This window comes from Melospiza melodia, chromosome 19 (assembly GCF_035770615.1).
Source record: "Melospiza melodia melodia isolate bMelMel2 chromosome 19, bMelMel2.pri, whole genome shotgun sequence".
NCBI classification, from domain to species: domain Eukaryota; kingdom Metazoa; phylum Chordata; class Aves; order Passeriformes; family Passerellidae; genus Melospiza; species Melospiza melodia.
The window spans coordinates 10227444-10255200 of NC_086212.1; the positions used below are offsets into that span (position 1 = coordinate 10227444).

The window sequence follows — 27757 nt, forward strand, 5'->3', positions numbered from 1 at the left end:
AGGAGCCTGCTGCAATCCGAGCGCGGCTCTGCCGGCCGCTCCCTCGCTGCGAGCCCGGGAGGTGCCCGCGGTGCGCCCTGCGCTGCCGGGGATGGCTCCGGCGGGCTCCGGCACTCCCCGCACGGAGGATGAGCCAAAGATGGACAGAGCGGCTCCTTCCTTACGCTGTAACCTTCCTGCGGGGGTTAAAGATGTGCTGTTCCCCACGAAAAGCTGTGTGCCTCGTTCCCATCTTCCTCCCTGAGGGCTCTGTGCCTTTCCGCAGGTTGGGATGCGTCCAACACCGCGGCCAGCACTTGCCAAAGGGGGATCGGAGCAGCTTGAGCCACCTCTGTGCAGGCTGGATGGAGAAGCACAGGCTGTGAGTATCCAGATCTGGCACTGGTGAGTCTGGAGCTCTGCTGGAGCCAACTGACACTGATGCCACCTCTAAAATCTGCCTCTAATAATGGGAATAATGGGTGAGCTCCGCTGGTGCCAAGCTGACACTGATACCACCTCTAAAATGTGCCTCTACCACTCATCATTCCCAATATTTGAGGAACTTTCTGCAAGGCCAGAGCTGACCTGAAAGTGATGGTGACCAGCAAAGGAAAAGGCAGAGGAAGTGGGATATAAGAGGGTTAATTACACCCATCACTACTGTCAGGTTCCTGTAAAATCATGCTTCCATCAGTTCAATCAGGAGTGAAAAATTCTGCCTGGCACAAGGGACCAAACCTCAGAAACACAAAACCTACCAAAACAGAGTGTGGAGAAGATGAGTGTGAGGGCAGGGAAGGAAATTTTATCAGCTAAGGAGGTTCTGCTTCAATTTAAGTCTAATAAAGCATCAATAAACTAAGCAATGTCTTAATTAGCTCCTCTGTAGCAGTAATTCATCAGCAGGCAGTGAGTTTGCCGTTGTCTCCATCAGCACAGACTTCCAGGCTTACATCCCCCCATCCCATAAATGCTCCTAAATCCACCCACCTGGGCTGGGGGCGCGGGAAGAGCAGCGTGAGGAGCAGGGGACACGGGGTAAAGGCACCACCTTAGATGGAGGCACTTTGGGTTTCTTGTGGCTCCTGCTGGTGGAGGAGCAGCGGAGGGAAGGAGCTGGGCTGGGCAGAGCTCGGCGCTGCCGTCCAAGGCAAACAGCGGAGCAGCGGGATGGAATGGGATGTTCCAACAAGGATCCTCTGTCCGGGGCAGCTCTGCCCGTGTCCCCTGGCCAGGAAGGCAGAACAGGCTCCCCTTGTGTGCCCTGGAGGTTCCTGGAGCCCCCTCCGGGCTGGCCGAGCCAGACTCAGCTCAAGGGGGGCTCCCAGGGCAGGCTGGGCTGGTCCTGCCCTGCTGCACATCCTTCATTCCCAACGGGAACACAGAGGGGAGAGCCCCCCAAACCTGCCCATCCCTGCCCACCGTGCTGCTTCAGCTAGGGAGAAACTGCTGCTGGTTTAGTCATCACAACTATCTTCAATCACTTGATAATAAGTATTTTCAGTCATTGGATAGTAACTATCTTCCTTAAAAATATATATATAGTAATTATATATATATATATATATATATATATATAATTACTATCTTCCTTTAAAAAAAATTCCCACATTCCCAACAGGAATACAGTGGGGAGAGCCCCCCATTGCTCACCATGCTGCTTCAGCTATGGAGAAACTGCTGCTGGTTTAATCATCGTAACTATCTTCAATCACTGGATAGTAACTATCTTCCTTAAAAAAAAAAAAAATATATATATATAGTAACTATCTTCCTTAAAAAAAAAAAAATATATATATAGTAACTATCTTCCTTAAAAATATATATATATAGTATCTTCCTTAAAAAAATATATATAGTATCTTCCTTAAAAAAAATATATATAGTAACTATCTTCCTCTATATATATATATATGTATGTATATATGTATATATATATATATATATATATATATATATATATTAAAATAGCTACCTTCCTTAAAAAAATATATATGTGTATTTATAAATACTCAGCTCCAATCCTGAGACTGTTTTACAGTAACAAGGTAAAAAGGATTTCAGCTCCTGCCAGCTTTTTCCATGAAAAACAAAAAACACAGGAGGGAAAAACTTATTTCTCCAGTAAATAACCTTGTAAAATGTGTCCTTTAAATTAGGCATTAATGTTTATACTTGAGATACACAAAAAAAGGAAGAGAAATATAAAATATATTATCTCCCCATGTCAAGCTTGGGGAGCAGTCAAAGGAGCAGAGTGAGGGCAGGGCAGGCAGGGATATCTGGGGCTGCTGAGGATGGAGGGAGCTGTGCTTGGAAAGGATGATGGGCAGGGGGATGGACTAAAACTTCTCCTGAGAGCACAGAGCACCACTGTGAACCTGCAGCTGTCCTAGAGGAGGTGTCTGGAGTGGCTGTTTTCCCAACAAGGACCAGGGCCAAGATCATTAAATGATTCAGCAGCCTTGAGACAAACTCCTTGATAGGAGGGTTTTCCCCTTCAGATGCATAAATTGTGCAAATTATCAATACTGGATGTTAAGCCTCAAAATCTAAATTAATTTTTAAAAAGAACTAGGTAAATTCCTAATGAAGGATAGGTGTTTGTATTGAACATGGAAATCCAGGTGATTACTTCTGTTTTCAGTGATGGAATTTACAAGAAATTATTAGTGGAAAAGTCACTCACGATTTCTTCTCCTCTTTCCCTGATTTCTGCTACTGGTCCACACCAGAGCTGGGATCCAGGCCTGGAGGAATTTCTGCTCTTCTTCAGCTCAACATCTGAATGTCACAACCCCAGGGGTTTCACACTGACATTCAATGGGAAGAGCACCTCACCAATTCAGGAGAAAAGGGATGTTAAACCAAAACCCTGTGCTCACAGCACTGAGCTCTTTAACCTCAGCAGAGTGCTTTGCAAATCTGAGCTTTCCCCCAAAGCATTTTGTTCCCTTTTTTGAAGGGAATGTAGGGAATACAGCCAGCAAGCTGCTGTTAACTCCATCCTGGAGGTGGCAGAATTTCAGGACTGGGAAAAACAATCCCTAAATATGTCTCCTTCACTCCCCATCCATGGAGGGATTAATTAGATTGAATTAGTTATCAGCTCCATCTGCAGATGAAAACTGCTTTGCACAGGATGGCTTTGGAGTCCAATCTACAATGGATGTGCAGAGTCCCTTCACCTAGGTCTCCCCTCCAGAGGAACTGCAGTGTCTGAATTTTCTGTTTCAATAGATTAGGAAGTAGTTTGACTCATTAAGTGCTCAGAAAAGATAGAGGCACCTCTGGGTACAGCCAAATATCTTTGTTTTCAGCTCCCAACTTTGTTTCATCAAACAGAAGGTGCAGTACTCATTCATTTTTTTTTTGTTTCCTTTTTTCCCTAGCAGGGCTGAGAAAAAGACAGGAACAAATCAGATGAGTTTGTTTTGAAAAGCTGTAAAAAGATTAAAAAGCTGTTTGTAAATCTTGCCAGGAGTGAGCACGGAGGACACCAGGAGCTGTCACAGCCATCCTTGTCCCTGGCTGCAAAGCTTGCCTTAGTCCTTTGCCTAAATTTTGTCCTCTCAGTGGCATTTGAGGCCTGTATTTCAAGCAGAGAGCTGGAGAAATCTCCCATGCAGGGGAGCAGAGTCTGGCAAGATCAGGTGCAGATTTTTCCTGCTCTGAGCTGCCCATCTGATGGCAGCAGGCTGCAGCCAGCCAGCGCTGCTGCCCCACACACCAAATTTGATTTCACTTAAACAAAAAAAAAAAAAAAAAACCTAAAAAACTTTAAAAGGATTTCACTGCCAACATCAACACAATAAAATCCCTTCCCCAGGCCAGCTGTCCTTGCCAGAGAGCAATTCCCTGGGGCAGGTCCTTGTCCCCAGCAAGGTGTGCTCACCTGGGCTGGAGCCCAGAGCTGGGCTGGCAGCAGTGCCCAGCATTGTTTGGGAGCCAGGCCCTCCCTGCTGCTTCGGGAAAAGTTATTTCTATTCCAGTAAAGGTCACAGGCCTACCCCCGGGCTATTTGTGCTTAACTCATTGGTGCCCAGGCCACAGCAAACACCGGAGGCCACCTGGCATCAACACTTGGAGAAGCACATCAGCAATTCTGGGGGCATCTTGCACGGAGATCCTTCATCCACAGCAGCCAGGGAATGCTCCTGCAGCCAGTAAAGCCAGCCTGGAGGTTGCTGTGCACCAGGGAAGCACATTGCACCCTGGAGAATCCTGAACTCCTGGGCTGGAGTGGGCAGCAGTGCTCTCAGAGAAAAGTGGAAGATTTATTTCCATCTAGTGGCAGAAAATGAACACGGTATTCAGCAATTTCTCATTACTCAGTTATAAATCTGAGCTGGAGCTCTCCTGTCATTGAGTGTCCTTCATTTTGTTCCAGAAAAACAAATTGGGATGTTTGAGCAACATGTTGCATATTTCTACAGCAAGGAGAGGCTGCTAACCTGAAGTAATTAAGTGGAAGCCAGAATAGTTTGGTTGGCTTCAAAGTAACAAATGGGGGGATCTTTGTTGTCCTTAAAATTGTAAACAAATACAGCTCAGTCCTGATTCTCCAGAACAGAACTACAAGGAATAGAACTTCAGCTTGGAAAACAAACAAGAAAACAAACAAACAAAGAAAGAAACAAACAACACTGCAAAATTAAATTCTCCCATGATTGCATTGCTTCGGGACCTGCAGCTTCAATGAAAACACCACCCAGTACTCATCTTCTTTATTAACTAATAAAAGTTTTCATTGGGAAAAAAGAAAACCAACAAAGAAAAAATGACAACAAAAGAAATACTCTTACACAACAAGACACAGAACTTTAGTCACCTCCACTTCCCCATTCCTCAACAAATTCCTCTCTGATATGCTTTGTGCTCCCTCCCAAGGTCTGGGACCAGCTTAGAGACACACCTTGGTGTGGGCAAGAAGCTTCAGGGAGTTGCAGCAGCCTCAGGTTCTGATTCTATCTCTTCTTGCCAGTCCTGCAGCAACACTGGGCAGCCTGACCTGACTGGTGAAGCCCTATCTGGGCAGATTGGATTTGTAATTCAAGTCCAGTGCATTGAGCTGCTCCCCAAAGGTGACAGCTGATGGCTGGAGTCAATAGGGAATTTGTGAACACAGAATTAAAACAGCAATTCCCTCTTGAATGGTATCAAGCTTCAATGAAACAACAACACACAGAAGAGGTTCTGTAAGGAGGAAAATTCCTCGTTTGACCTTGATCACAACAGCCTTTATATAGGCTGGCACATCAATTTACATATATTAACCATCCATGTCAGCAGAGTAGGGGAAAAATGTATATCCAAGTGGTTTTTGCTCTAGGTAGTAAAACACCATTCCACTGAAGGCAAGATGAGCAATCCGGTGCAAACTGCTGATACCAATCTCAATCAGAAGTGGTGAATTTTTTCCATAAAAGACACACTCCAAGCTTTCTGCCTTTCCTGGCAGAAGCTGATTTATCTATTGTAAAATTCACCAGCCTCAGCCACGCTGAGCAGCCTCTCTGAGGGAGCACACTTTGGCAGGGCTTATAGGGACAGACAAGAACTGGTTTCCAAAGTGTGCAGAGCTGATAGCACTGGATTTTCCTGCTGGAGCAGCAGTCATGATCCTGGTGAGGTACAACATGACTGTTCTTGGCAGTGCTTGCAGCCAGCCCTGCCAGAGACTCAGTCTCTCCCACTCATTCTCAGCAACTTCAAGTACAAGGAGGCTTCTCCTAGGAGATCTTTTCAGAATCTTTTTCATCTCTTCTGGTTTTAGCCAGTTTAAACATTGCCATCAGGGCAGTGTTGGTGAAATTCACATTGGAGGCAAAGCAGCGCTTGAGGATAAATGCAGGGTGGTTTCATCTCACCTAAAGCAAACATCAGTGCCTTGCTCAAAGCAGGAGCTGACCTTTCTTTTCCTGCCTTCCTGGGGAGATGCAGCTCCTTGCTGACAGAGCACAAATGGCTGGAGCTGACACAGCCAGGCAGCCTCTCCTGGCCTCCTGCAAATCCGTGACTGACCAGCAGGAATGATCACACTGCAGGTCTGACAGAGCAGCAGGGTTTACAGCTTCCCTGCAGGATAACACAGCTCCATCTTGTTTTCCTCTTGGGATTTTCAGTTTTCACCCCATGGCTGCATCCTGCAAACCTCTGCCAAAGCAGTGGGCAGCTGCAGAGCCTCAGGGGGTCCTTGTGGAGTTTGGAGGGTGATGGTGAAGCTGCTGAGCCCAAACCTGCTGCAGATGGCTGCTGTGGACAAACCTTCTGGAACAGAGGAGAGCAGGAGGAGGGAAAGCAGGACACATCCCCAGTGCCTGCTCCACACCTCAGAGGCCACGAGTGTTTGGTTGTGTGGAGTGAGTGAGCCCAGAGTCACCTCCTGAGCCTGCATTTGCCTTGGAGGACACCTACACAGATCAATAATGGCACTTGCTCCTGGTCTGGGATCAGAGCACAGAGTGGGACACGGCAATGCAGCACTGACCTGTCCTCCCTCAAGGCCAAGCCTTGTGTCTCCTGGTCTCAGTTTTCTGGTCTAGACTCCCCTTTTTCTATCAGCTTTTACTGACTGTGCTCAGTCTGAAATCCAGAACACACATCTCTGCTTCCTTGGTGTTTTGGTTTTAGGTCATTAACTCTGGGTGTTCTGAGAATAAAGGGCCCAAATCCTCTCTCCAGAACCAGCATGTGCTGTTTACTTTCAGAAATCCCATGTGAAAACTTTGCACCCCACATAGCAGCCCTTATAGGAAGAATGGACACAGCCTGTCTGTGGAATAAGAGCAGTGATGTTATCAAACACAAATGGCCTCTTTGGTGTAAAAATCAATAAAATTACTTCCACACAGCAAGCAGGATTCAGTCCTGCTGACCAAGAACATAATAGAAGATATTTTAAATTTGCACAAAGCCAAGTGTAGTCACCTGGAGTACTCACAAGGCTGTTTGGCTCATGGAGGAAACTGGAATCTGAATGTGGAAGCCCACCACAGCTGAAGGATTTCTCAGAGGACTCTCTTCTTTCAGGAAAACTGCTTTAAAAGTTACCTTTTTCTGCTGTAATTAGTGCCTCTGTAGACAGCTAGTAAAAACTTCAGAGTACATAAATTTATCTGCACTTTAATTTCTATTTATAGTTCTCCTTAAATAAGGAGGCAAACAATGTCTCCAAACTGCTCCTAAGTAAGAATTTGAAGTTAGACTGTGAAACTCCAATGAAATACAAAGAAGTTTTTGGCTCTATTAATGTTGGCAGCTTGCTTTCTCCTTTGTTACAGCCAGGGAGGAATATGCCTGACACCAGCACCTGGGTTGAAAATTAACTGAAGTCTCCTGAAAAAGGGCTGACCACCATTCTGCTCCAGATCTCTTTGCTTTATTAGAATACTCTTTAAAAGATGACACTGCAGTTCAAGTCCAGAACCACTCTACAGAACAATGAATAGTGTTCACTGAAATCACCATTCCTGTGAACTTCACAAAAAAACACAGCAGGAAAATTAAAGATACAGTACTCCAGACTGACCAAGTTTCTGCTGGCATGGAAATGAAAGAGGGTTCTGCAGCTAGAGGCCACTCAGCCATTAGGATCAAACTCTTAATAATGGCCATGGAAATGTTTCTTGACTTCTGTTTAAATCACTGATTGCTCAAACCTTTACCTGGGTCACTGAAATTTAGTATTTCAGCCAAAATAAGCTGTGTAGACTGCTACTCTCCAAGAGGACCACTGTATCTTTAAATGTATCCTGGATTAAACAAAGGTTTTATCTACACTTGTTAAATTATTGCACAGACCATTACACTGACAAGTACATTATGAACCCATGGAATGTTACAGTCTGGCCTGGAAAATAAAAGCAGCAGCATTATCCTTGAGGTCTCAACCATGAGGGAGAGCTGGCCAAGCACTTCTTGAATTGTACCAATTGTTAACAGGTTTCAATACACAAATAAAACATTTAAAAATAATCCCTAATTCCCAGGATTACGTTTAGAAGCATTCTCCAAGACTTTCACTGTTCTGCAAGTGGCACTTAGTTTGATTTCTTGATATTTTTCTTGTATCAGACTACCTGCAGGAATCCAGCTGTTCTGTATTTTCCGAAGTTGAAGCCATACAGAGAAATAAAAGCTTGGGTCCCCAGGGGATTTGAACCAGCCATTGCAATGTCCAATTGGTGCAGAAATTTAATCTCCTGCACATCTCCTGGCAGTTTGTATGACCTAAACCTGTGACTCAGGGAGTGGGATGAGAGGGAGCAGAGCCCATGGTGCCACCACAGCCCTGCCACCCCACACGCTCAGATTCATGGCTGGATCCTCCTCAGTCAGGCAGCCTCAGCTCCAGCAGCCTGCACTCAATGCCTCTGCTCCTCATCAGGCCAAAAGGGGAGGATTTGGGGAGAGAAGGAGGAGTAATTAAAAATTAAAAAAGTCCGATTCATAAACACTTGCTCCGCACATGCAACTTGATGGGATTTTCTTCACAGTGCAGAAACCTCCCAGCCACCTACTCTGAAAATAAGTAAAATTCAATAAAACAGTTGGTGTGCAAAAAAAGAAAATGCCTTTGTTTTGTTCTCTCCTCTGGAAGGCATGATGACACATTCAGGCTCAGATAAGTCATTAAAATATGCCCATCAAACTGACCAGCTGGCACACTGGTTTGTGTCTGCAGTTACACCTTCTGCCATTATATTGGTTTATCTGGATCTCCCAGTAACATCTTTCTGTCAGTTGTAGCATTTTGTTGCTTCCCTGCAACACTGCAGAAAGAGAGATGGCAACTGCTCTGTCCCTGTCTCCTCAACTGGAGGAAAAATCCTCACTCAAAGCTTCTGCTTGAGCAGGGCTCTGGTTGTTTGATTTAGAACATAAAAGTTTCAAAAGTTACAAAAATCAAATCAGAAGAACAAACAAATGGCTCATGCCAATCGTGGCTGCAAGTGATACATAAATAAATCACTTTTGTCCCAGGCAAAGCTCACAGCGGAGGAGAACATGCACACACACATCATAACACCACTGATTTAGTGGGCTGAAATAAAGATTCTCCTGCCACAAGCCATTTCAGGAGGTTTATGAAAGAGAAACTGTAATAAACTTATACAAAAGCTGAACCAGCTTCAGACTGGGGAGCAGACACATTGACAAGGAGGCAACAGAGGTGTAAGCATAAAAAACCAAAGTTATGTTTGACATGCAGCTAAGCTATGACAAAGTTATACTTGGAACTGGAGAAAAAGTAGAAAAAATTCCTTGTTTTAGTCAGGCTGTGAACTGCTGCCAATGGTTCCATGAGCAGCATTGCAAACCAAGAGCTCTCGTGCCTTTGGCACTTCCACAGGGTCTGTGGCAGCAGGGACACCCTGGGAATGGCTCAGCCTGGAGCAGCACTTGGCTCTGAGCAGCTCTGGGTGTGCAGAGGCTCAGAGACCACGAGCTTCAGACCACGCTCTCAGGAGAGGCAAGGGGGCAAATAGAAATCCCAACTCTCACAGAACAAGGTGAGAGGAGACTGGAAAAAATACTCTGTTCACCATCTGAAAGATCCTGGGAATAGAAATACAGACTCAGGCTGTAAACAGAGCTACTTCTACTCAGACTTAAGCCTTTAAAATCTGCTACTTATGAGGAAATTAATTTTCTTTCCTTTTTAAATTGTTGATATTACTATCTGCTCAAAAACCTCTGTGAGAAGTAAAAGAAGTGGAGTGTTATTTAAGGTAACTTTGACACCTTCAGTTGGTTGTTGAACAAACTAACCAGTTTTAAAAAGAAAAGGCTTTTTAGGATCTACAGGGTTCACAGAAAGAACTCCATGCTGGAAAAGCAGACCACAGAGAACACCATGATTTGAGTTTTCAAGTGAGCTGATTGTTTTCGTGCTGAGGGTACATTCACAACCCATCCCACAAAATAAAATGGGATACCTATGATACCTCTGATGTTAAAAGTCACAATCCTTCTCCAGAAGTTACGGTTTGTGTCATGCAAAGAGATTTGTTGGGTCAAAACTGACACATAACTGAATCTCCTGTTCCAGTCCTTAATGCTGACAAAGAGGTTCTCATGTTTCCAAAATAGTGTTTCTTTAACAAGATCCAGGAAAAAATGTGGAGAAATACATGACAGAAACAGAGATCCAGCTTGACACACTAAAGAACCGTTTGGAAAACATCTGCTTAAATTAAATTTTACTATTAAATCCAGACATCTACTCATCTTGAAAGGGGCTTGCTGCCAGGCTTTTTCCTCAATGTTGTATTTTCCACCCATTTTTTCTTGCTGGAATCTTCTTTATAATTATTTTTTTTTTTTGCTGCCAGGTTGCCAAACAGATGTCCAGAAGGATATAAGCAGCAGAAAGACTTAATTTTTTTAACAGCATTAATAAAATACTACACAGGTAGAAGGAAGAAAGAGAAAAAAAGAGTACATAAAAAACTCAAACTGGGGCAAGGGTATAGGTGAGGAAGGAAAACACCCCAGCTTTGCTTTTCTGTGTAGCAGAAACTACAATTGAGTGCAAACTCAATCCATTGAGTAAGGTGGGCAAATAAAGCCATTCTGGATATCCCTTGAGAGCTCAGGTCAATCCTTTAAGTTTACACAAATTATTATCTAGCTCTAGATTCCTTCTGAATTCTAAAGGAGAAAAATAAGTTTTCAACTACTAAAAAAAAACAATGTCACAATGTTTAAAAACAAAGCTTCAATAAAAAATATGTTAAAGACCATCTTGAATTGCCAGACCTCCTGTAGTCAGAGCAATCCATAAGGCATTAGAACTTGATGTATCCAACTGCAGCTTGCCCAGTTAATGGCTGTCTTTCCAAGTCACACCCTGTCCTTTGTTTGCATTAAACACCCCAAATCTCAGATGAGGACTGGATGAACACCTATTAACCTACACATGCAAGGCTGTGCCATGGAAGTGTCCTTGCACTGGTTTCTCTCCATTAACATTTGTGTTAAGAAAGTTGCTGTGGCCAGCTCCAATAGTGCAAGGAGAATATACTTATCACTATCCTTAAAAAAGGGAGAGCCACTTTTATGTAAGAAAAGATTCAGATGCTACTTTTTTTTCCCTATACCGGGGTAGAAGGAAGGAGAATGAATGGGAAGCACAAACAGATCAGAAAGGTCAGCCATGATACTCCAGGTGTGTGTAAAACTTCCTCCCCTCCATCAACCAGCACAGCCTCCCTTTCCCAGCTGTGCAGAGCAGGGTTAACAGAGTTCTAAAAGTCATCCCATGCATTTTTTGTTGCCTTAGGAGGTTTTCTGGTCTTGCTCTCCCCTCCTGTGTTCTCCCAGTTGGTCTCCCAGTTTTCCCAGCTGTCGCTGTTACTGTTCTTGTTGGAGACCGTTCCCGAGCCCCACACGTCCCAGCTATCCGAGCTCTTCTTCTCTGTGGAATTGTCCACATAGGTCCAGCTCTCACTGCTTGGAGATTTATGAGCTTTTGGTGCATCTGAGTTGCCAAAGGTATCCCAGAAGCTTTGATCTACAGCATTGTTCTGGTAGCCCTCCCCTCCACTGTTCTGGTAGCTGTCTCCCTCAGCTGGTCTACTGGGGGATGGGGGGGAAAGGAAGGTAGAAATAAATTAGTTATGCCAAATGTAACAGTAAAAATAAATGACCCCAAAGAAAACTGTAATTCTACTGCTCTTTGCTTAAAAAAAAATCCCTTGATGATAAACGAAGAACTAAATATTGCTCCAAATGACATAAGCTTGTTGTCTAATTCACAGATTTTGTTAAGAGAATTAACAAGCCCAGGGAAAGGGAATGTGCATGTGGAGCAAGTGTTAATCCAAAATAACGTGCACTGCTTTGTTCTCAGTTTAAAAACAGTTATATGCAAAGTTATAGAATAAGTTCTTAATATTGAAAAATTACCTTTCACTACTACACTACAGAGAATACACAGGAGATAAAATTATGTGTTCAAAGAGATCGAAAGCAAGAACAAATATTACCTGTCAGAATTATCATCTGCTTTGCCTGAAAAGAAAGTGGTGACATCTCTCCATCCCTTACTCCCAACTCCCTGAACCTAAAGAAAAAAAAAAGACACTCCATTCATGTGGACTGAACCAACACCCCTGCCAAGTGCAATAGCAAAAGCCAGACAAATTCCTCCACTTGTTCCCATAAATCAAACACATTTAACTCAGAGCTCATTAATGTTTCTGATGGGCAGTTACATGGTGGATGTAAAGAACGTACATTTGACAGCACTGTGCTGATGGAAGAGGTGGCAATTGTAACACCTTATGAATCCTCTCCTAGACTTCCTTGACAAAAGTACTGGAATTAGTCCTTACATAAAATTAAACTTAATGAAAGCACTGCTGTTTTATGATTAATGTAACTTGTATTTATATTTCTACTGCTCTACACAGCTACTTTCACTCTGTTTCAGCATTATTTCACTACCCACATAAAACAGGCCTAAAGTTGAGTCCTAGAATTGGATTAGAAATACAACTTCTGAAGTGACACCATGGAAGGCACTATTCTGAGACAGAGAAAGGGAGAATGAATCCCAGAATTCAGCCTGAGTTTCCAGGCTCTAAACACAACACATAACATTATTTATTTTATTTTATTCAAACAGTACCAAAACCTAAGACACTGAGCTGGTCTATGGGAGAGTTCCCAGTGCTGACTGTCCCAGTGCTAGAAGAGACACACTCCTGGGTAAAACCATGCAAGTTACCCCAGCAGCTGTTAGTTTGTGCAGATTTCTGTGCTTGGCAGCCTCAGCCACACTTACCACGTCACCGAGAGCAGCGGAAGGCAAAGGAGAAAGGTGCAGAGCATTAGCAGCTTTTACTGTACCAGTGGAACACAAGCTGTCTCCATATTCCCTCACACATTTTCTTTGCTCTTTATAACCACCTCAAGTCCTCATTCAAATTATTAAGAGGACACCATCATACCTGTGCAGCTTTAAACACTCCAACAGAAAATTCCTGCTGAAAAATTCCACTTTCCAAATTTCTCTATTCAGCACAAGCACAGACCAAAGCTGCACTTTGGGAGGTTGTATTATTATTGGGGTTTTGTATTATTTTTATGAGAATATGGAGACTGTCTTGACTTGTTTGGCCTCCTTAAAGCCAGGCAGGCCACCTCATACCTTGCTGGCCAACTGTGATACCCCCGTGGTGACCTCCTCAAATATTTTTCCCTCTTTCACCTATGTGGACCAAAGTATTGGTAATTAGTCATAAAACAAAGTATTAGTGAAACCTTCACACAGCCTCATTTGTGATTAACAGCTAAAATGTCAAGAAACCCAACCCCAAACTGAATCAAAATAGATTTAAGTCAAACTAAGTTAAGAAAATGATATATGAAGTCTGTTATCTATAGTAGAGTGAAGTTCAGTCCTGTGAGTTTGTGGGAATTTTCTGTGGCTAAAAACCCAGTTTGAGGAAGGTATCACACCCAGTTTGAGAAAGGTGTCATTTAAACACAGTTCAGGTATCATTACACCACTGCTGAGCAATGAAACACAAGTACAAAAAACATCTGCAAACATGAAGCTTTATCAATATACTCTACTGCATATAAAGATTGTGTTAAGAAACATAGCAGATCCCTTTAATTCTCTTTTATAGATGTCTATTTAAATATTAAAAGGGCTTTGAATTTTGGTGGAACACAATACAAGAGGTACCTTTCACCACTTAATAAATGGCAGTTGTTCCAAAGCAAGTGATTTTGTATAACCATATAGAGAATAATTATTTCAGAAAGTAACACTTATTTAGAACTAACAGCACAACATCCTAAGGGAAATGGGTCTTTTTTTTTAAACATAAAATGCATAATTTCTCATTAAACTGTCCTACAAAATAAAAAGCAGCTCAAGGAAATGCACCCTAAAAAATAACCCTGAAAAAAATGCTTCTAAGCCCTCTGAAATAAGCTGTGGATAATTCCAGGGAATAGAAAACCAATTAGAGTCTTCTCCTGTGGTTTGAAATGCCATGTAAAGAATGGTAAATTAATAAAGGTAATGGAAGAGGAATTAGTTTGCAGTATGATTAAAACATTCTCTTCAAATGGCTCAAAGATGTTTGACTGAATTAAAATAAAGCAGGCAGGTAGGTAAAACACTAGGAACTTAACACTCCAAGATACAACTACTAATAGATAGAAATATATATATATTTAAACAACTGATTTTATATCCATTTAGGGTGCATTTTCCCCTTGTTCCATCTTCCATTATTGAAAGCATGAAATCCATAAAATGGTACCTAACAAGAGAGAATGTGACAGACTCTGGTGGACATGAGAGAGGTAGGTGGAGGGAGTTGACCCTCATTAACATTTCTCAGATAACAGCCTAACTTGGAGTTATTTGATGTCTCCCTTTTACAGAAAGACCCCCTGAGAACCTGGGCAGCTGTGGCAGCAGGAATCAACCACTCCCTGGGTGAGCACAAGCATTTTTCTGCGAGCCATTTACTAGGTCCAAAGTTACCTTTTCCTGTGCAGGTTTGAGAACATTTTCATTTAATGTCTGACCTAACTCTGATGCCTATTTAAAAGCAAAACAAAAACAAAGTCAGTTATAATTTCTTTACCAAAAAAAAAAAAACAAAAAACCAAAAACAAAAACAAAAAAAAAAACCCACAGCCAACAACTTCTGCAGGCTCATTTCTCAGCAGTATCTCCAAAAACACAAGAAGGCTTTAGCTTTGATTCATACAAGCAGAATGAAAAGCTGAAAAGCACACACAAAGTGCTGCAGAAGACATTAAAAGACAATAAATTAAAATCAGATACACATGGCAATAGATGCCCAGAGCCCAAGCAAAGTCTGACCTTGCACTGGAAGCAGAAGCAATGGTGCAACCAGCAACAGTTTTGAGGATGGGCCCCTTGCTAATGCCTGCAGCTGAATATTTGGAAGAACTGTTCTCATTCCCCCTTATTTTTCCATACTAATTAAATTACTCATAGAAGTAGATCTTTTTGGCTGATTTTCCCCCAATTTCTCTGTCTTGTAGTGCTTCAATTATCATCTGTTAGTAAGAGCCCAAGTGCTTCTAAGCAATACACAAGAGCCAAAGCTGTGACAGAAGATTTTTGTTATTTTCTTTAAAGCTCTAGGTTTGCAGGGACAAAAACAATGAACTGCAGAAATCTGCTGCAATCCAGAACAAGATGCACAAGGATATTGTACTTCAGAGGCAGCTGACAAAAATGTAAGCCCACAGTCCAAGTCACAAAATTACTTTCCTAAGGCAAAGCTGACAAGGACAGCAGGTTTAAAAGAGTTTGAAATCACTCCTTGCCCTACTACTATGAAAAGCCCTTTACAGATCTAAACTTTCTTCAGAAGTGCCATGTCATACTGAGTGCCTCCAGAATTCTCCTGGTTAATCCAAAAGGGCCAATATGCCAAGAATTAAGTTTGATTTCCTAAGGGTTTATATTTGATTACTACCATTGCTACTCATGTTCTTCTTGGGAATGGAGCACCTTCAACATCTTTCCTCCACAGACTCCCAGGTGTGTAAGAAGCCTTTCCCTAAGCCACAGCATTCCCAGGATCTCCCCTTTTCCCAGCCATTAGCTCCAGTACTTCTACTCCTTACAGGATAAAAATTCTTTGCTAAGCAAAGGCAAAAAGGAAATTCCACTTCCACCTAGTGAGAAACATGAATGCAAATCTCAGAGGGATTGTTACCTTTGGAAGTAAGGCTATGAAGTGTTTAAGAAAACGAAGAAAGGGGTGTTCTCACCTTTGAAAAACCCTCTGGAGTCTACTGAACCCAGCAAAGTGTTTATGTTTGGTAATAAAGAGTGTAACACACCCAGACTAACAGTTCAGGTGTCCAAGTGGAGACACTGCTAGAATTAGGAAGAATTCTTATCTGATCTCTTACTCAGCCACATAATTTTGTAGATGTGGAATGGAAAGAGTTGGGTACAACTGTATTTTCATCTAAATCATTTCATCCTTCTTCCTGTTGCTGAATTTAAGACAGCACTCTAACCACCATAACAAACACCTCATTCAAGTGTCTGCCTTCCAGCAACATCCAGCTCTTGGCACATTCCTGGGGCAGACATGCAAACAGAAATCCTGAAATCATCAGAGTGTGGACAGCAGCACGCACAGTCAACTTTCAGACAGTGCACAGCTTGGGTATCTCTATCCAACTTCACAAATTTTAAATAGGTTTGAAGAAATGTTACCATACAAAACACACAACATTATTCTAAACAGGTTTGATGTAAGGCAGAGAAAGAAAAGACAGCTCAGGAGCAAAGGCACATATTCAGCACGAACAGACAAGGAGTCCATGCACAAGAACAGATGTGAGGTGTTACCGGCTCTGGCTGCTGCTTGTAGCCCCAAAACTTTACCCAGAGAGCAAAAGAGAAAAGAGCAAGGAAGGTAGAAGCAGCTTTTAGCAAAAAATTGGCAGCATTTTTCCAGGCAAGTTAAGTATCATAAACCTTTTTCAACTTTTAACATCTACTGACAAGAGAAAGAATGAATGTGTTTGGTCACCAGACCCCACATAAACTTTTAACCAATGTAGTGCCTTAAAAATGTGTTAAATCTGTTCTGCAAAGGGTCAGAAGGAACAAAATTTAACCTTCAGTAATACAGCTTAGACTGTAGAGCATCATGTTGCTGTAGTCCTTGTCAGTAGATGTGATGAGCTTTTAAACTTAATATTATAGTTATTAGTAATACTAAAGAAAGAGCAGCTTTTATTACAAAAGGAACACTGCTGGAGGGAGTGAAGAGGAAGACCTGGAGAAAAGATAGCTTTTCTTAAGCCAAGCAATTTCAAAGCTTTGAAGTAGGAAGTTTAGGTGCTTTAACAAGACATTTTTGTTGCAAATATGCCCAAGTTTGGCCATTTGAAGGATTAATATCCCAGTGCATAGACCTCTCTGAATACCTATAAATATCTGCATCTCCCTCAGAACTGGGCAAATTAAGAATCACATTATTTTTTCACTTTTACATTTGAATTTAAAACTTGTCCTTGCAGACAGATCTTGCTATGTCAGAGCTCTGTGTAATCAGGTCTGATTGTCTCTGTTTTTTAACCCCAGTTTGATAAATGAAATCCTTTTGTCATTGCTACTTTTTAAAACGCACACAAGCAAGCTGATTTATTAATAATATTGAGCAGTTCACACTTGTAACATCTCGTTAGGCTTTAGCCATGGGAAGCTGGCTTGCATTGTATTAGATCACTAAAGAAAACTGCTTCAATCCAGACCACATTTAAGATTCACAGAAGTAAATCAGGGGTTTGTTAAGTTTGCAAGCTCTGCAGCCTCTCCAACACATCCAACAGGAACAAACAGCAGAGTATCCCTGTTTATCTCTTGATTAATTTGATCACTGCAGCTGATTGCAATTCCCATGGAATTAAAAGCTAGAACTAAACACTACTGTGCACTAAGAAGGAAAAGCACACTGGTCTGCTGATGATCAAATCCAAGTCAATTGATGCAGGCAAACACATGGCACTTAAAGACAATTAGATGGAGTAAGAGTTAAATCTATAATCACCTTTTGACTTGCTTGAGATCCAAATCTGGTAGCCTGTGAAGAGAAGCAAATACAAGCAGGTTTACCTGGAATAAACCCTTTGATTTTTAAAGACATGCATTTAGAAATGCTGCATGATACTCTCCAAGGTAAAGGAGCTTTAGTAGAATTTCACAGTGAAAAGAGAATACCCATATCACCACCTCTGGCATTCCACTGCTAACTAAACCACATTTTATTTACTTACACCCTCTTTAGCAGCTGAGGCAATTTTGCTTGCTCCAGTTGTAAAACTGCTCCATCCCTTTAAAGAAAGCAAGAAAATTGTGAGCTACATATGAATAATAAGAGCAAATAACCAAGTTTTCATTAAAACAGACTAGTTTATGTCAAAATGCTCTAATACAGCTTGTCCTGTAGTTTTAAGAACTACCTACTACTGAAAGAAAAATTACAGCCTCTCATTTAACTGAAATATAGTGATGAATTTCCAGTATTTGTGTGAATTTGAATGAGCCAGAGTGTTTCAGATGTTACTCTGCTAAAAATATGTACAAGTGTGGGGAAAAAATCATCCCATGCAGTGGAAGACAAATTGTTGTCCTCTCCAGGATGAACACCCATGCAAGGAACTCAGCCTCCCAGAAATACAGGGCTTCAGGACACACTGCAATGTGTGTCTGTGCTCACATGAGGGCATTCCAGGCAGGATATTTAGGGAGATCCTGCACTCACAGAATGGCTCACAGGAACAGGAACAATGCTGCCTCTCCTTGACTGTCTTAGCTCACCTGCAACACACTGCAGATGTGCTTTCTAATCTGAACTCTTTGGCCTAAAACTGTGAGATACCTAGAAAATATTTAGCTGACCTGTGGGATCACCTGGAATATAGTGACCAACCTGTTCAAAGGCTCAGGCATTACTTTTCTCTGCTAAGTTCTAGTGAAATTATTCATTTATTTATTTTTAAATAAACAGTGGGACTTGGTGTGAGTATTTAGGTAGTGAGGCTCTACAAAGGGGCTGTTGGCCACTAACCTTGGTAGAATACCTTACTGTACTTCCAAATGACTCCAAACCCCAAATATTGCTCAGCACTGTGACTTTGAGCCTATCAAAGCAGCAGTATGGCCCTGACTGCCTCTGACTTTATTCCCATTTTATTTCAACAATGCATCTTTCACTATCTCTACTTGAATCACGACAACTGTTCAGCCATATGCTGTTATCTCTTCACACCCTGTCACAAGTATTTCAAATGTTTTCATCACTGCTCAGGGCTTCTGGCACCCACATAAACACACATTTCAGTTGTTTTCCTCTGAACATCCCTAATATGGTTAACAGATTTAGAGCTATTCTTTACAGGTAATTACATTTTTTACCTTCAGCCCCCTTGATTATTATTTCTTAATCCATTGCTATATTCTCACTTATTTCTGTGAACTGATACCAGACATAATTAAGTTTTGCTCAAGTTTCTCCATTTTGCCTGTTAAAGTCCACCAGTATCTTCTTCACTCTTTGAGAATACAAACAATACTCTGCATTTCTCCATATCCACCTGCAGTCTTTAGTTTCTCCTCTGATTAATGTTCTCCCATACCAGGGGCTAAACCAGAAGAAAACAGTAATTCAGAAAGCTCCAAGCAATTCCTTACCGAGTACAATGAGGACATGGCATTATTCAGGAAGTCATCCTCTTTTTTTGGAGGGTTTACTGTGTTCCCAAACCCCACATAGCGATTCTCTTGGCCACTGCCACTGGAAGAGGAATAAACAGTCCTTGTATCAGCATGCAGCCATGAAAAACATTAAACAAGAACTGAAAAGCATGGAAGGATGGCAATTGTTTTTGCACCTGGAAAAGAAAGTCCTGTAGCACCCAGCACCCAAAATACAAAACTACTCACTTCATAAAAACACCAAGGATCCACTGAGGAATCCTAGCACAATATAATTTCCTCTGTGCATGCTAATGTGGTCTTAATGATTCTCCAGGTTTAACAAATCACTGACATCAGAAAGCTGAGTAAATCCTAATAAAGTGACACATGAAAATGAGAAAAGGAATGAAAGAAGCTTTATAAATGTCTCTGTTTAACTCAAATCACTGTAAGGTACAACATACAAACAGAATTCCCTGGTTTGGAACCCACCACAATACTATTTGAAATTACAAAATTTTTCTTCAATGCTTCAAACATTTTGTTATGCGAAAGAGAGAGGCACTCAGAAAGTCAGTAAATATTGCATTACCCTTGGTAGGAGCTGAGATCATCATTTAACCAGTCTTCAAAAGCCTTGTCAGAAGAGGCAGTTGCAGTCTGAGATTGTCCAGCAGAACTGAAATAAAACATTGAAGAATCAAAGCCATGTTAAGCAAAACCCACCAGCTCAGCAGTACAGCTTGATGTATATCACCATAATACAGGTTAGAAATTGATTATTAATTCCATCTATCAAGAAGGGAACTCTAATGCAACCACTAAAAGGCATGAAGCTCTGTTCCTTTGATTTACAACTGCTTTTGCAGTTAACTAGGGTCTTTAGTGCACACAGTAACAAACACGACATGCAAAAGCAGAACAACAGAATTGCTGTGGTACAGAGCTTTGATGCTCCCCTGGTAATTAGCAGCAGAAGGGAAAAGTCTGTTTCTTTTTCCCTGGCATCCAACCCCAAACTGGCACAGCACCACAGATAAGGTGAGGATGCCACACACTACCTGTGAGTGACACAAATGTCCAATTTCAGGTGCATTACCAGCCAGGATAAAACAAGCATGGCTTCTTCCCTGCTCTCACTCACCTCTCTCTGCCACCGTTTAAGGCTCAGGTGCAGGGGGTGAGAATTATTACAAAACCAAAGTCCTGCTACCTCATACTCCATAACTTCAGCTTGTTCAGACACCAGCACCAACAGGGTAAACCCAGCAGACATGAAACCATCAGGTTTTGATGCTGTGTCTGTATCTGATGCTGTATCTGTACCAACAGTAGCAGGGTAAGCAGGGCACGTACCGGTGAGCAGAAGACAGAGACATTTTAGGCTGAGGTGGGGTCCAGTTCCTGGCAGGAGAAGTTTCAATGGACCACTCCTTGCCTTCAGCTACTGTAGCTACCTACAAGAAGCAGAATAATCAAGAATGCCAAGTCAGAGATTTCATACAAGTTATAAACTGCTTCTGTAACACAAGGACAAGTCATTTTTCCAATCTGCTGCTGGATCACTTCTTTTCACAAGAAACCAAATTTTTTTCTGACTCCCAGGCTGTGATGTTGAATTGAACACTGGTTTTATTTCAAGCAACTGAAATAGAAAATTAGACAATTTCCTCAAAGAGGCAGGATTGGTTTGAAGAGGAAAGACTGGATTAATGAAGAGATGTAAACACTAATCACAGAGTAATGGAGGAACAGAACTACATTATTGTTGTATGTTACTACATACACTAAAGATTTATCAAATCACTTTGGATAGAACTGTACAGCTGAAGTAGTAAACTGCAGTGAACTGAGGACTGAGACAGCTCCAATGACTAAACAGCTGCAACAAACTGCAGCACTGAAAATCAGAGCTACCTCAGATAAATGCAGAAATGAAAATCTCAATAGAAAACTCTTACAAGACTTGGGAAAAAGCACTCTAAGACCTTTAGAGTCCTAAGAAGGCAGTCCTGGACTGCCAGCTCTGAGGTACCAGACCCTTGGGATACCCTTGGGCTAAATTAGAGAGTGTTACTCAAAATAAGGAAGTTAGTCCAGAAAAGTTCCTGCCTGCCCAAGACACTCTTTCCTAACCCCACCTTATCTCCCTGGCAGGACAACATTCCTTTTCTCTTCTGCCAAATACTTGAGCCATGAACTCACTCAGGTTTACATTAACTCTTCCAGGATTTCACTCTCACATATACCTTTTCAGGCACCACTGCAGAGGTTCAAAAAACTGCAATTTCCTTCCTTTCAAAACCAAGTGTGATATTTTCAGATCACAGGGGTGAGAAAACACCTAAACCTGAGCCTACCTGGTCTCTAAACAGAGCTGCAGCTTTGCTGTTGTATTTCTCTTGCATTGTCCAGCATGGATCATAATCATCTTGAGACTCCAAGAACTGTCGGAATTTGCTGTTACCTCCTGCTTTCATTTTCTCCAGCTCAATGTCCTTCCACTTGTCCATGGTTACAGAACGTACAAAACTGAAAAGCAGGTTTTAAAAAAATTAAATTTAGATCACAGCTTGTTATAATTTCATGCTGTATCAACAGGGACAAAAAAAAAAAAAAAGCTTATTACAACCTATCTCTAAAGTTGAGAGTATAAACATCTTAGAGAACACTCTCCAAGTACAGAAAGACAGATCATCATAAGAAGGTGGGCAGATCCTCACTGAAATAAGCCAAAATCATGTCATTTATTGGCATTTAAAGGAGACAGTCAACAGAAGGCAAGTGACTGAAAAAGCAGCTTCCTTCAAAGTCCAGAAATTAATCTAGCCCACTATGTAACAGAAACTTTTCCCATACTTCACTCTGTGATTTTTTTTCCTGTCTATTATCATGTATTTTGACAGTTGGAGTCAATGATCTTAAGAGGTATTTTCCAACCTTGGCAATTTTATGATTCTATGTCCTCATCTCAGAAATTTCATCTTTTCTTCCATGCCACATACAGAACAGTTCAAAGGCTCCTTTCCTATGCAACTTCTACTCACTAATGAGCCTCAAATCACCCCTGGAAAAGCAAAGAATGTACTTTTGAATGGCCTCCTTTCTATCATTTATATTACAAAGAAAAAAGAAATCTCCTGAACAGAATAAAGTTTTATAAGCAACTAGTTACAGACAAGGCACAGAGAGCAAAGCCCACTTTGGAGAGGAGCATGAAGCAGAACTACCAGTGAAATGTTGGATTTGTGACATTCTATACATTCCAAACCAACACATGCTGCTCACAGCCATAAGGAACTCTGAGGTTCTGCAACTCAGTCCTTGGTGTGTTGGAAAGGCTGACCTGAGGTGAACTCCCAAGCCTCGGTGTTTTCCTGAGCACTCCAGACAGATCCAAATTCCATAGGTCACACTCACCCACTGGGGGTTAAATGCACCACACTCAAAACAAACCTGTGACAGAAAAACAGTTACTTCTGCAATCTGTCATCACTGCCCATGGGAAGTTTTCATAGCTCAAAAAGGCAAATCATTAAAACATCACACACCGAAAATAATTTCAGAAGAGAGGGCTCTTAGTGTTTGGAAACACCTTCCCTGCTATCATAAACTTCTTTCAGATATTTATTTATGCTGCTTGGATTATAAAAATTACTGCACCAACTATCAAAAACCAATGAGGAAATACAGACAAGCAAATGGAAATTACCATACAAAGAATTCATTTTGATTTCATTTCTATTGCCTTGAAAGAAAGTAACCAAACTGAATTCTTGAGGTTTTCTTGGCAAAATAAAAATGCAATATTTAAAGTTTGGAACATTTTTTCAGTCACACTACAGTTTGGCAGTAAATGGTAGCAGATCTAAACAGAATTTTTTCTTTAGAAATAGCTTTACTGCTCACACAGTGCAACAACTTCAGTTTTATGATCGGATTTACCACTCAAGATTTAATGTATTGATATAAAGAAAAGTGAATCTTTCCATGGACTATCACATTTAAGGTATAATCAAGCTACTTGAAAGGGACTATTTTAATTTAATTTGTGCCCCAGACACAACTTGTTGAAAATATCCCAGGGGTTCCAGCATTACTAGAACTTCTGAAATACTTGTGCCAAATATTCAGCAATGTATTGTAATGCATACATGAGATATCCAAATTTCTTTGTTAGCTTTAGTGAGCCACAGCACAAAGACAACAGCAGCTGTAGCAGACCCCAGCATACATGTAGAGTAGGTAAAAAGCAAATTCAATCCTACAAAACTGATCTAAAGATTATAATTTTCTCACATTGTTCTCATCTTGTGCTCTGACTTCCTTGAGGACTTTCCTTGTCCTTGGACTTGCCATGATTCTGCAAAGGGAGAAAAAGAAACGAAGTTATGATGCGGGATTTGATGTTGGTAGGACACGCAGTACCTCACAAGCACAGCTCTGTGACAAAGAGCCTGCAATCTAAACCACTGACTCACAACCAGCTGCAGAGGAAAAACAGACAAACCAAACCACCAGAAACCCCACAATCTGGTTTTTCCATTTACTTTGCACTTTTGGAGTGATTTATTCATCTTAACTCCACCAGTGGAAAGGTGTAATTCAGTCATGGTTGAAAAGTGGGCAGGGGGTGATAAACACAGGAATTCTTCTATGACACAAGTGGTATCAAAACAAACTCTGCTGGCTGCTGCTCCCAGGCCCATCCACAATCCTTCCTGAAAGCACTTCCTAACATCCATGATTTCACCAGATCACATGCACACAACTCATCAGACCTATGCAAAAAATAGCAGAAACTCTTACATTTCAGAGTGCAGAACATGTTGCTAAAAGAGCCCTTTACTAGATGATAGAAGAACTTGTAATTTTCCAGAAATATTGAGTTTGTTTGTCAACTGAATTCTAAGAAATTAAGGCAATTCTTGAGACCTTCTACACAAAATAATATTGTAATTCAACAGGCATGTCTTGCTGGCAGACCACATCATCTCACTCTCATTTTTATGATGCAGAAAACAGCAGGGAGTAGAGTCAAGCTATGGATAAAATTCACATTAAGACAAAAAATGTGATTCACACACAGTACAGAGCCTGGGAAAACCCTAAGTACACAAAGCACTCATGATGTGAAAAACTATAGGGTAGGGTGCAGCATAAGACTGCAATTTAGATCAAAAATAAATAAACAACATCTGTTCTTCCTTTTTACTTCCTCTCCATCTTATCACTTCTACTCCAGAAAACAAACTTCTAAGATGTAATAAAAGACAGAAGTCACCAAGCTGACTAGAAACAGCACCAACTACTAAATGTCAAGCTTATTGGCCAGGCAGATACAAAGCATAAAACAGCAGGTTGATATTTTCACCAAACATTGGTGTGAGAGGAAAAAATGCCTTTATGCAACTGTTTCACTGGGCAATTTGAAAAAATAATCAGAACATCAGATAAAATTAACAATCTCACAATAATTTTAGAAGGTAAATGATTGTTATATACAACAGCCCTAGGGGATGGAGGAAGGATTTATCTTTAATAAATAAAGGAAGGGTGGTTAAAAAGGCAAAATGCTCCAGGTAAGGAAAAATTGCATTTGTATGACTGACATCAAGTTCAACCTCTAAAGCAAAGCAGTACAATAAACAGTTCTGTGCATCACCCACTAAGACACTGTGACTCAGAAAAGAAGAAGCTCAGTGTTGAACCTACGTATTGCCAGTGCTAAAAGAAGAGGGTGTTTGTAGCAGAAGTCACTGCTTTTTATCTAAAGCATTTATTCCTCTGTAAACATCTTGCTGACAATGCTTAATTCTGTGGAATTTAAGGTGAAGTGCTTTCACTGATGTTTAGAACGTGCCACCTTTTCAGCCTGGTTTTACTGGGCAAAACCAGGTAATTGTGATAAAAGTTACTGCAAATAGTGGTGAATAAAATCTTCCTGCCATCCTGTATGAAACTAAAACTGAGCACAGTTATTTTTATCAATAATCTAATTAAACTGTGTAACTTTAAAAACAAGAGAATGAAAGTGTGTCAAGTGACTCCTCATATAATGAAACAGACTTTTTCCAACAGCATTCCAATAACATTGAGCCTTCCTTGACTTACTCATGTGCATGTGAGCAGGGAGGCAGATAGCACTATATGCATTTGCTCATGTCCTAAATAACAACCATAAACACATTTATATGACTCCCAGTCTCTGTCTTCAATTTCACTATCTGTCCCTGGTGAGATAATGTAGAATTCTTCCTCTGCAGCACAGAAATTAAGTAAATAACTCAGCAGGAATAGCCAGACAGACAACAGTGCAGCCTCTGGGCCCTCCTCTCTGCCATTATTGCTGCTTGCTCTTTGCATGCCAACATCTCTTCCTCAGGAATGAATTTCCCCAGCATGTTCCTGTACATTACTGACAGCTTCCAAAGCTCCTCTCTTTGCCTGGATGTTCAATCCTCTTACCCCTACCCTTCCTTTAGCACTTTTCCTCCTTTTTTACGGATTTGCAATCAGAATAACCAACAGAGGCAGTCTACATGCAGATATCTTCCAGCCTCAATGGATGAGCACTGAACAGGAAAACCTCTTGCCACTCCAGCTCTGCATGTGCCAGGAATTGTCTACAAAGCAGAAAGTTAAATCCATCCTCCAACAGCCAATATCCAGCCCCCTTCAGGGCTTACACACAAGTTTCAGATCTCCAGCTCCAAGGTGACAGAGGAAGTGATTGCTTTTGGTTCTGCCATCACTACCTTTTTTTAAACAAAAACTGAAAGACTTTGTCCAACTGCAGTCTGAACATACACCCACTCCACATGCACCAAGTTCCCTGCCCAAATCATGTCTGTCTGGTGGGAAGGCAGAGCTTCACCCACATCACAACATCCAAGAAAAGGAGGAGGTAACTAAAGGCACGAACTTTTCATCTTGTCCTCCTCCACCAAAGCATTTGGAAATAAAAGACAAAGTAAAAATGTCATGTTCTAAGCTTTCTAATAGGCAATATCTTTAGAGGTGCCTACTTTACTTTTAATGATTTTCCTACAAAGCTTTAAGGGTTCAAATTATCCCTGATTACCACCAAAAAATTGAGCCCTGGTAACTGACTGGACATATAACCACTGCGCTGTTTAAGTTTCATTACTAAATACCGAAGAAAGAAGCCACCTTAAAGAAATATACATTGTTTTGATCTAGCAGAAATGGACATAAGCAGTGAAGGAAATGTTAGTTTCTGAGTAAGTTTCCATTGAAGAATATAAATATTCTTGACAAGGATTCTGAAGTGGAAAGAGACAGCTTCACACAGATCAATCTCACACTCTTATTTGCCAATCAGCTCCCAGAGCAGAAACTACATGTACACCATATGAGTTTTCTGGTTATGAAACTAACCAGAAACTTGCTAAATAAGCAAAAAGGAAGAAGAGGACTAGAAGTGGAAATAACACCTAACAGGACTTTGCTCCTCTAATACAGCAGCAAATTCAGAGCCAACCTGCAAAGGGCTTTGTAATTCAGCACACGGAGAGTCAGCAGGTGACGTGGCCTGGTGACTTCATGGTCCTGAAGGCTCCCTGCGAGTCCCACCAGTATAAAAAGGCCACAGAGGCTGAAGAAACCTTTGCAATCTCACACTGCGCACATCTCCATGGAGCTGGCACGGTTCTCCTCCGCAAATACATCTAAGACTTGCACACTTTTAAAGCCGAGTGGTTTCACACTCACCCGTCTCACCCAGCGCCTCGCAGGGCCGAGAGAAGGGCGATTCCTTCGGGCACACCTGCGCTACCCGGATCCCAGCGGCGTCCTGCAGCCTCCCTCAGAACATGGCCGGGTTCCGCCGAGCCCTCCGGCCTCTGCTTTCTAGGCAAGAAAATAACGCAGAAACAGCTGAAATAGCGGGCAGAGTGATGCCTCCTGCCCGCCACGCCAGCCTGGCACCCGCACCTCGCCCGCCCTCGGCACCGTCCTGTGTGACAGTGCGGGGGCCGGGCCCGAGCGCCGCCACCTCAGCGCTGCGCTGGGGGACACGGGCGGCCCCGGCACGGCGAGCCCCGGCGCGAGGAGCCATGGGGACGCACCACGACCCTGAGCAACACTGCTGCTCCTGTCTCGGTCCCGGTCCTGGTCCTGGTCTTGGTCCTGATCCCGGTGCCGATCCCGGTGCCGGTCCTGATCCCGGTCCCGGCCGCGGCCCGGTCCCGCCCGGCGCCGCCGACGTTGCAAGGCGCGAGGCATTGTGGGCGCGCGGCTTAACCCGCTGCGGGCCGGTCCGGGCCCGGAGCGCCCAAAACATTCGGTTCTGTCCAACTCCCGTGCTCCAGAGAGAAGTTTAAGGGATTTTAAGGGATTTGTTTCCACCGGGCAAAGCTGAAATAAAGATTTACAGCCAATTTTGCGGGCGCGCTGCTCTCCGTGCTGTTCCAGGCTGCAATATCGACCCCCGGGGTCGCTGAGGGGAGACTTTATGTGGAATTACGTGTTTTTTCCTCACACAGCTATGGATGTGAGCAAAGCAGGGTTTTCAGATGATAG

At 42.1% G+C, this 27757-nt stretch overlaps 1 protein-coding gene and 1 long non-coding RNA gene across 10 annotated transcripts; one reads left to right on the forward strand and one right to left on the reverse strand.

Annotated features, from left to right (window-relative positions):
* The first annotated feature begins 83 nt into the window (after positions 1-83).
* On the forward strand, positions 84-7659 carry LOC134427029 (uncharacterized). The gene is made up of 2 exons (XR_010030074.1): positions 84-361; positions 7266-7659. It is a non-coding gene; the product is annotated as an uncharacterized LOC134427029 (long non-coding RNA).
* ARFGAP1 (ADP ribosylation factor GTPase activating protein 1) lies at positions 7342-27427 on the reverse strand. 9 transcript variants are annotated; one of them, XM_063172494.1, is made up of 15 exons: positions 27304-27427; positions 26948-27085; positions 23513-23576; positions 22560-22669; positions 21574-21745; positions 20570-20670; positions 19806-19892; positions 19208-19310; positions 17791-17847; positions 17565-17597; positions 16358-16387; positions 14498-14554; positions 13142-13201; positions 11976-12052; positions 7342-11562 (listed from the first exon to the last, which is right to left on the reverse strand). In XM_063172494.1, exons 3-15 carry the CDS (start codon positions 23570-23572, stop codon positions 11235-11237), a joined length of 1275 nt encoding a protein of 424 aa, XP_063028564.1. In that variant the 5' UTR covers positions 23573-23576; positions 26948-27085; positions 27304-27427; the 3' UTR covers positions 7342-11234. The 9 variants fall into 9 exon arrangements, with proteins under 9 accessions (XP_063028564.1, XP_063028563.1, XP_063028568.1 ...); XM_063172493.1 differs by having other exon boundaries at positions 7342-11565; XM_063172498.1 differs by lacking the exon at positions 13142-13201 and having other exon boundaries at positions 11976-12046.
* Between the last annotated feature and the right edge of the window lie 330 nt (positions 27428-27757).

Coding starts and splice junctions, on each gene's coding strand:
- ARFGAP1 (XM_063172493.1), bottom strand. CDS start 23,572: ATGGCAAGTCCAAGGACAAGGAAAGTCCTCAAGGAAGTCAGAGCACAA. Junction 22,670..23,512: donor GAGCACAAGATGAGAACAAT/GTGAGAAAATTA, acceptor TTTCTGTCACAG/GTTTGTTTTGAGTGTGGTGC. Junction 20,671..21,573: donor CAGCTCTGTTTAGAGACCAG/GTAGGCTCAGGT, acceptor TGCTTCTTGTAG/GTAGCTACAGTAGCTGAAGG.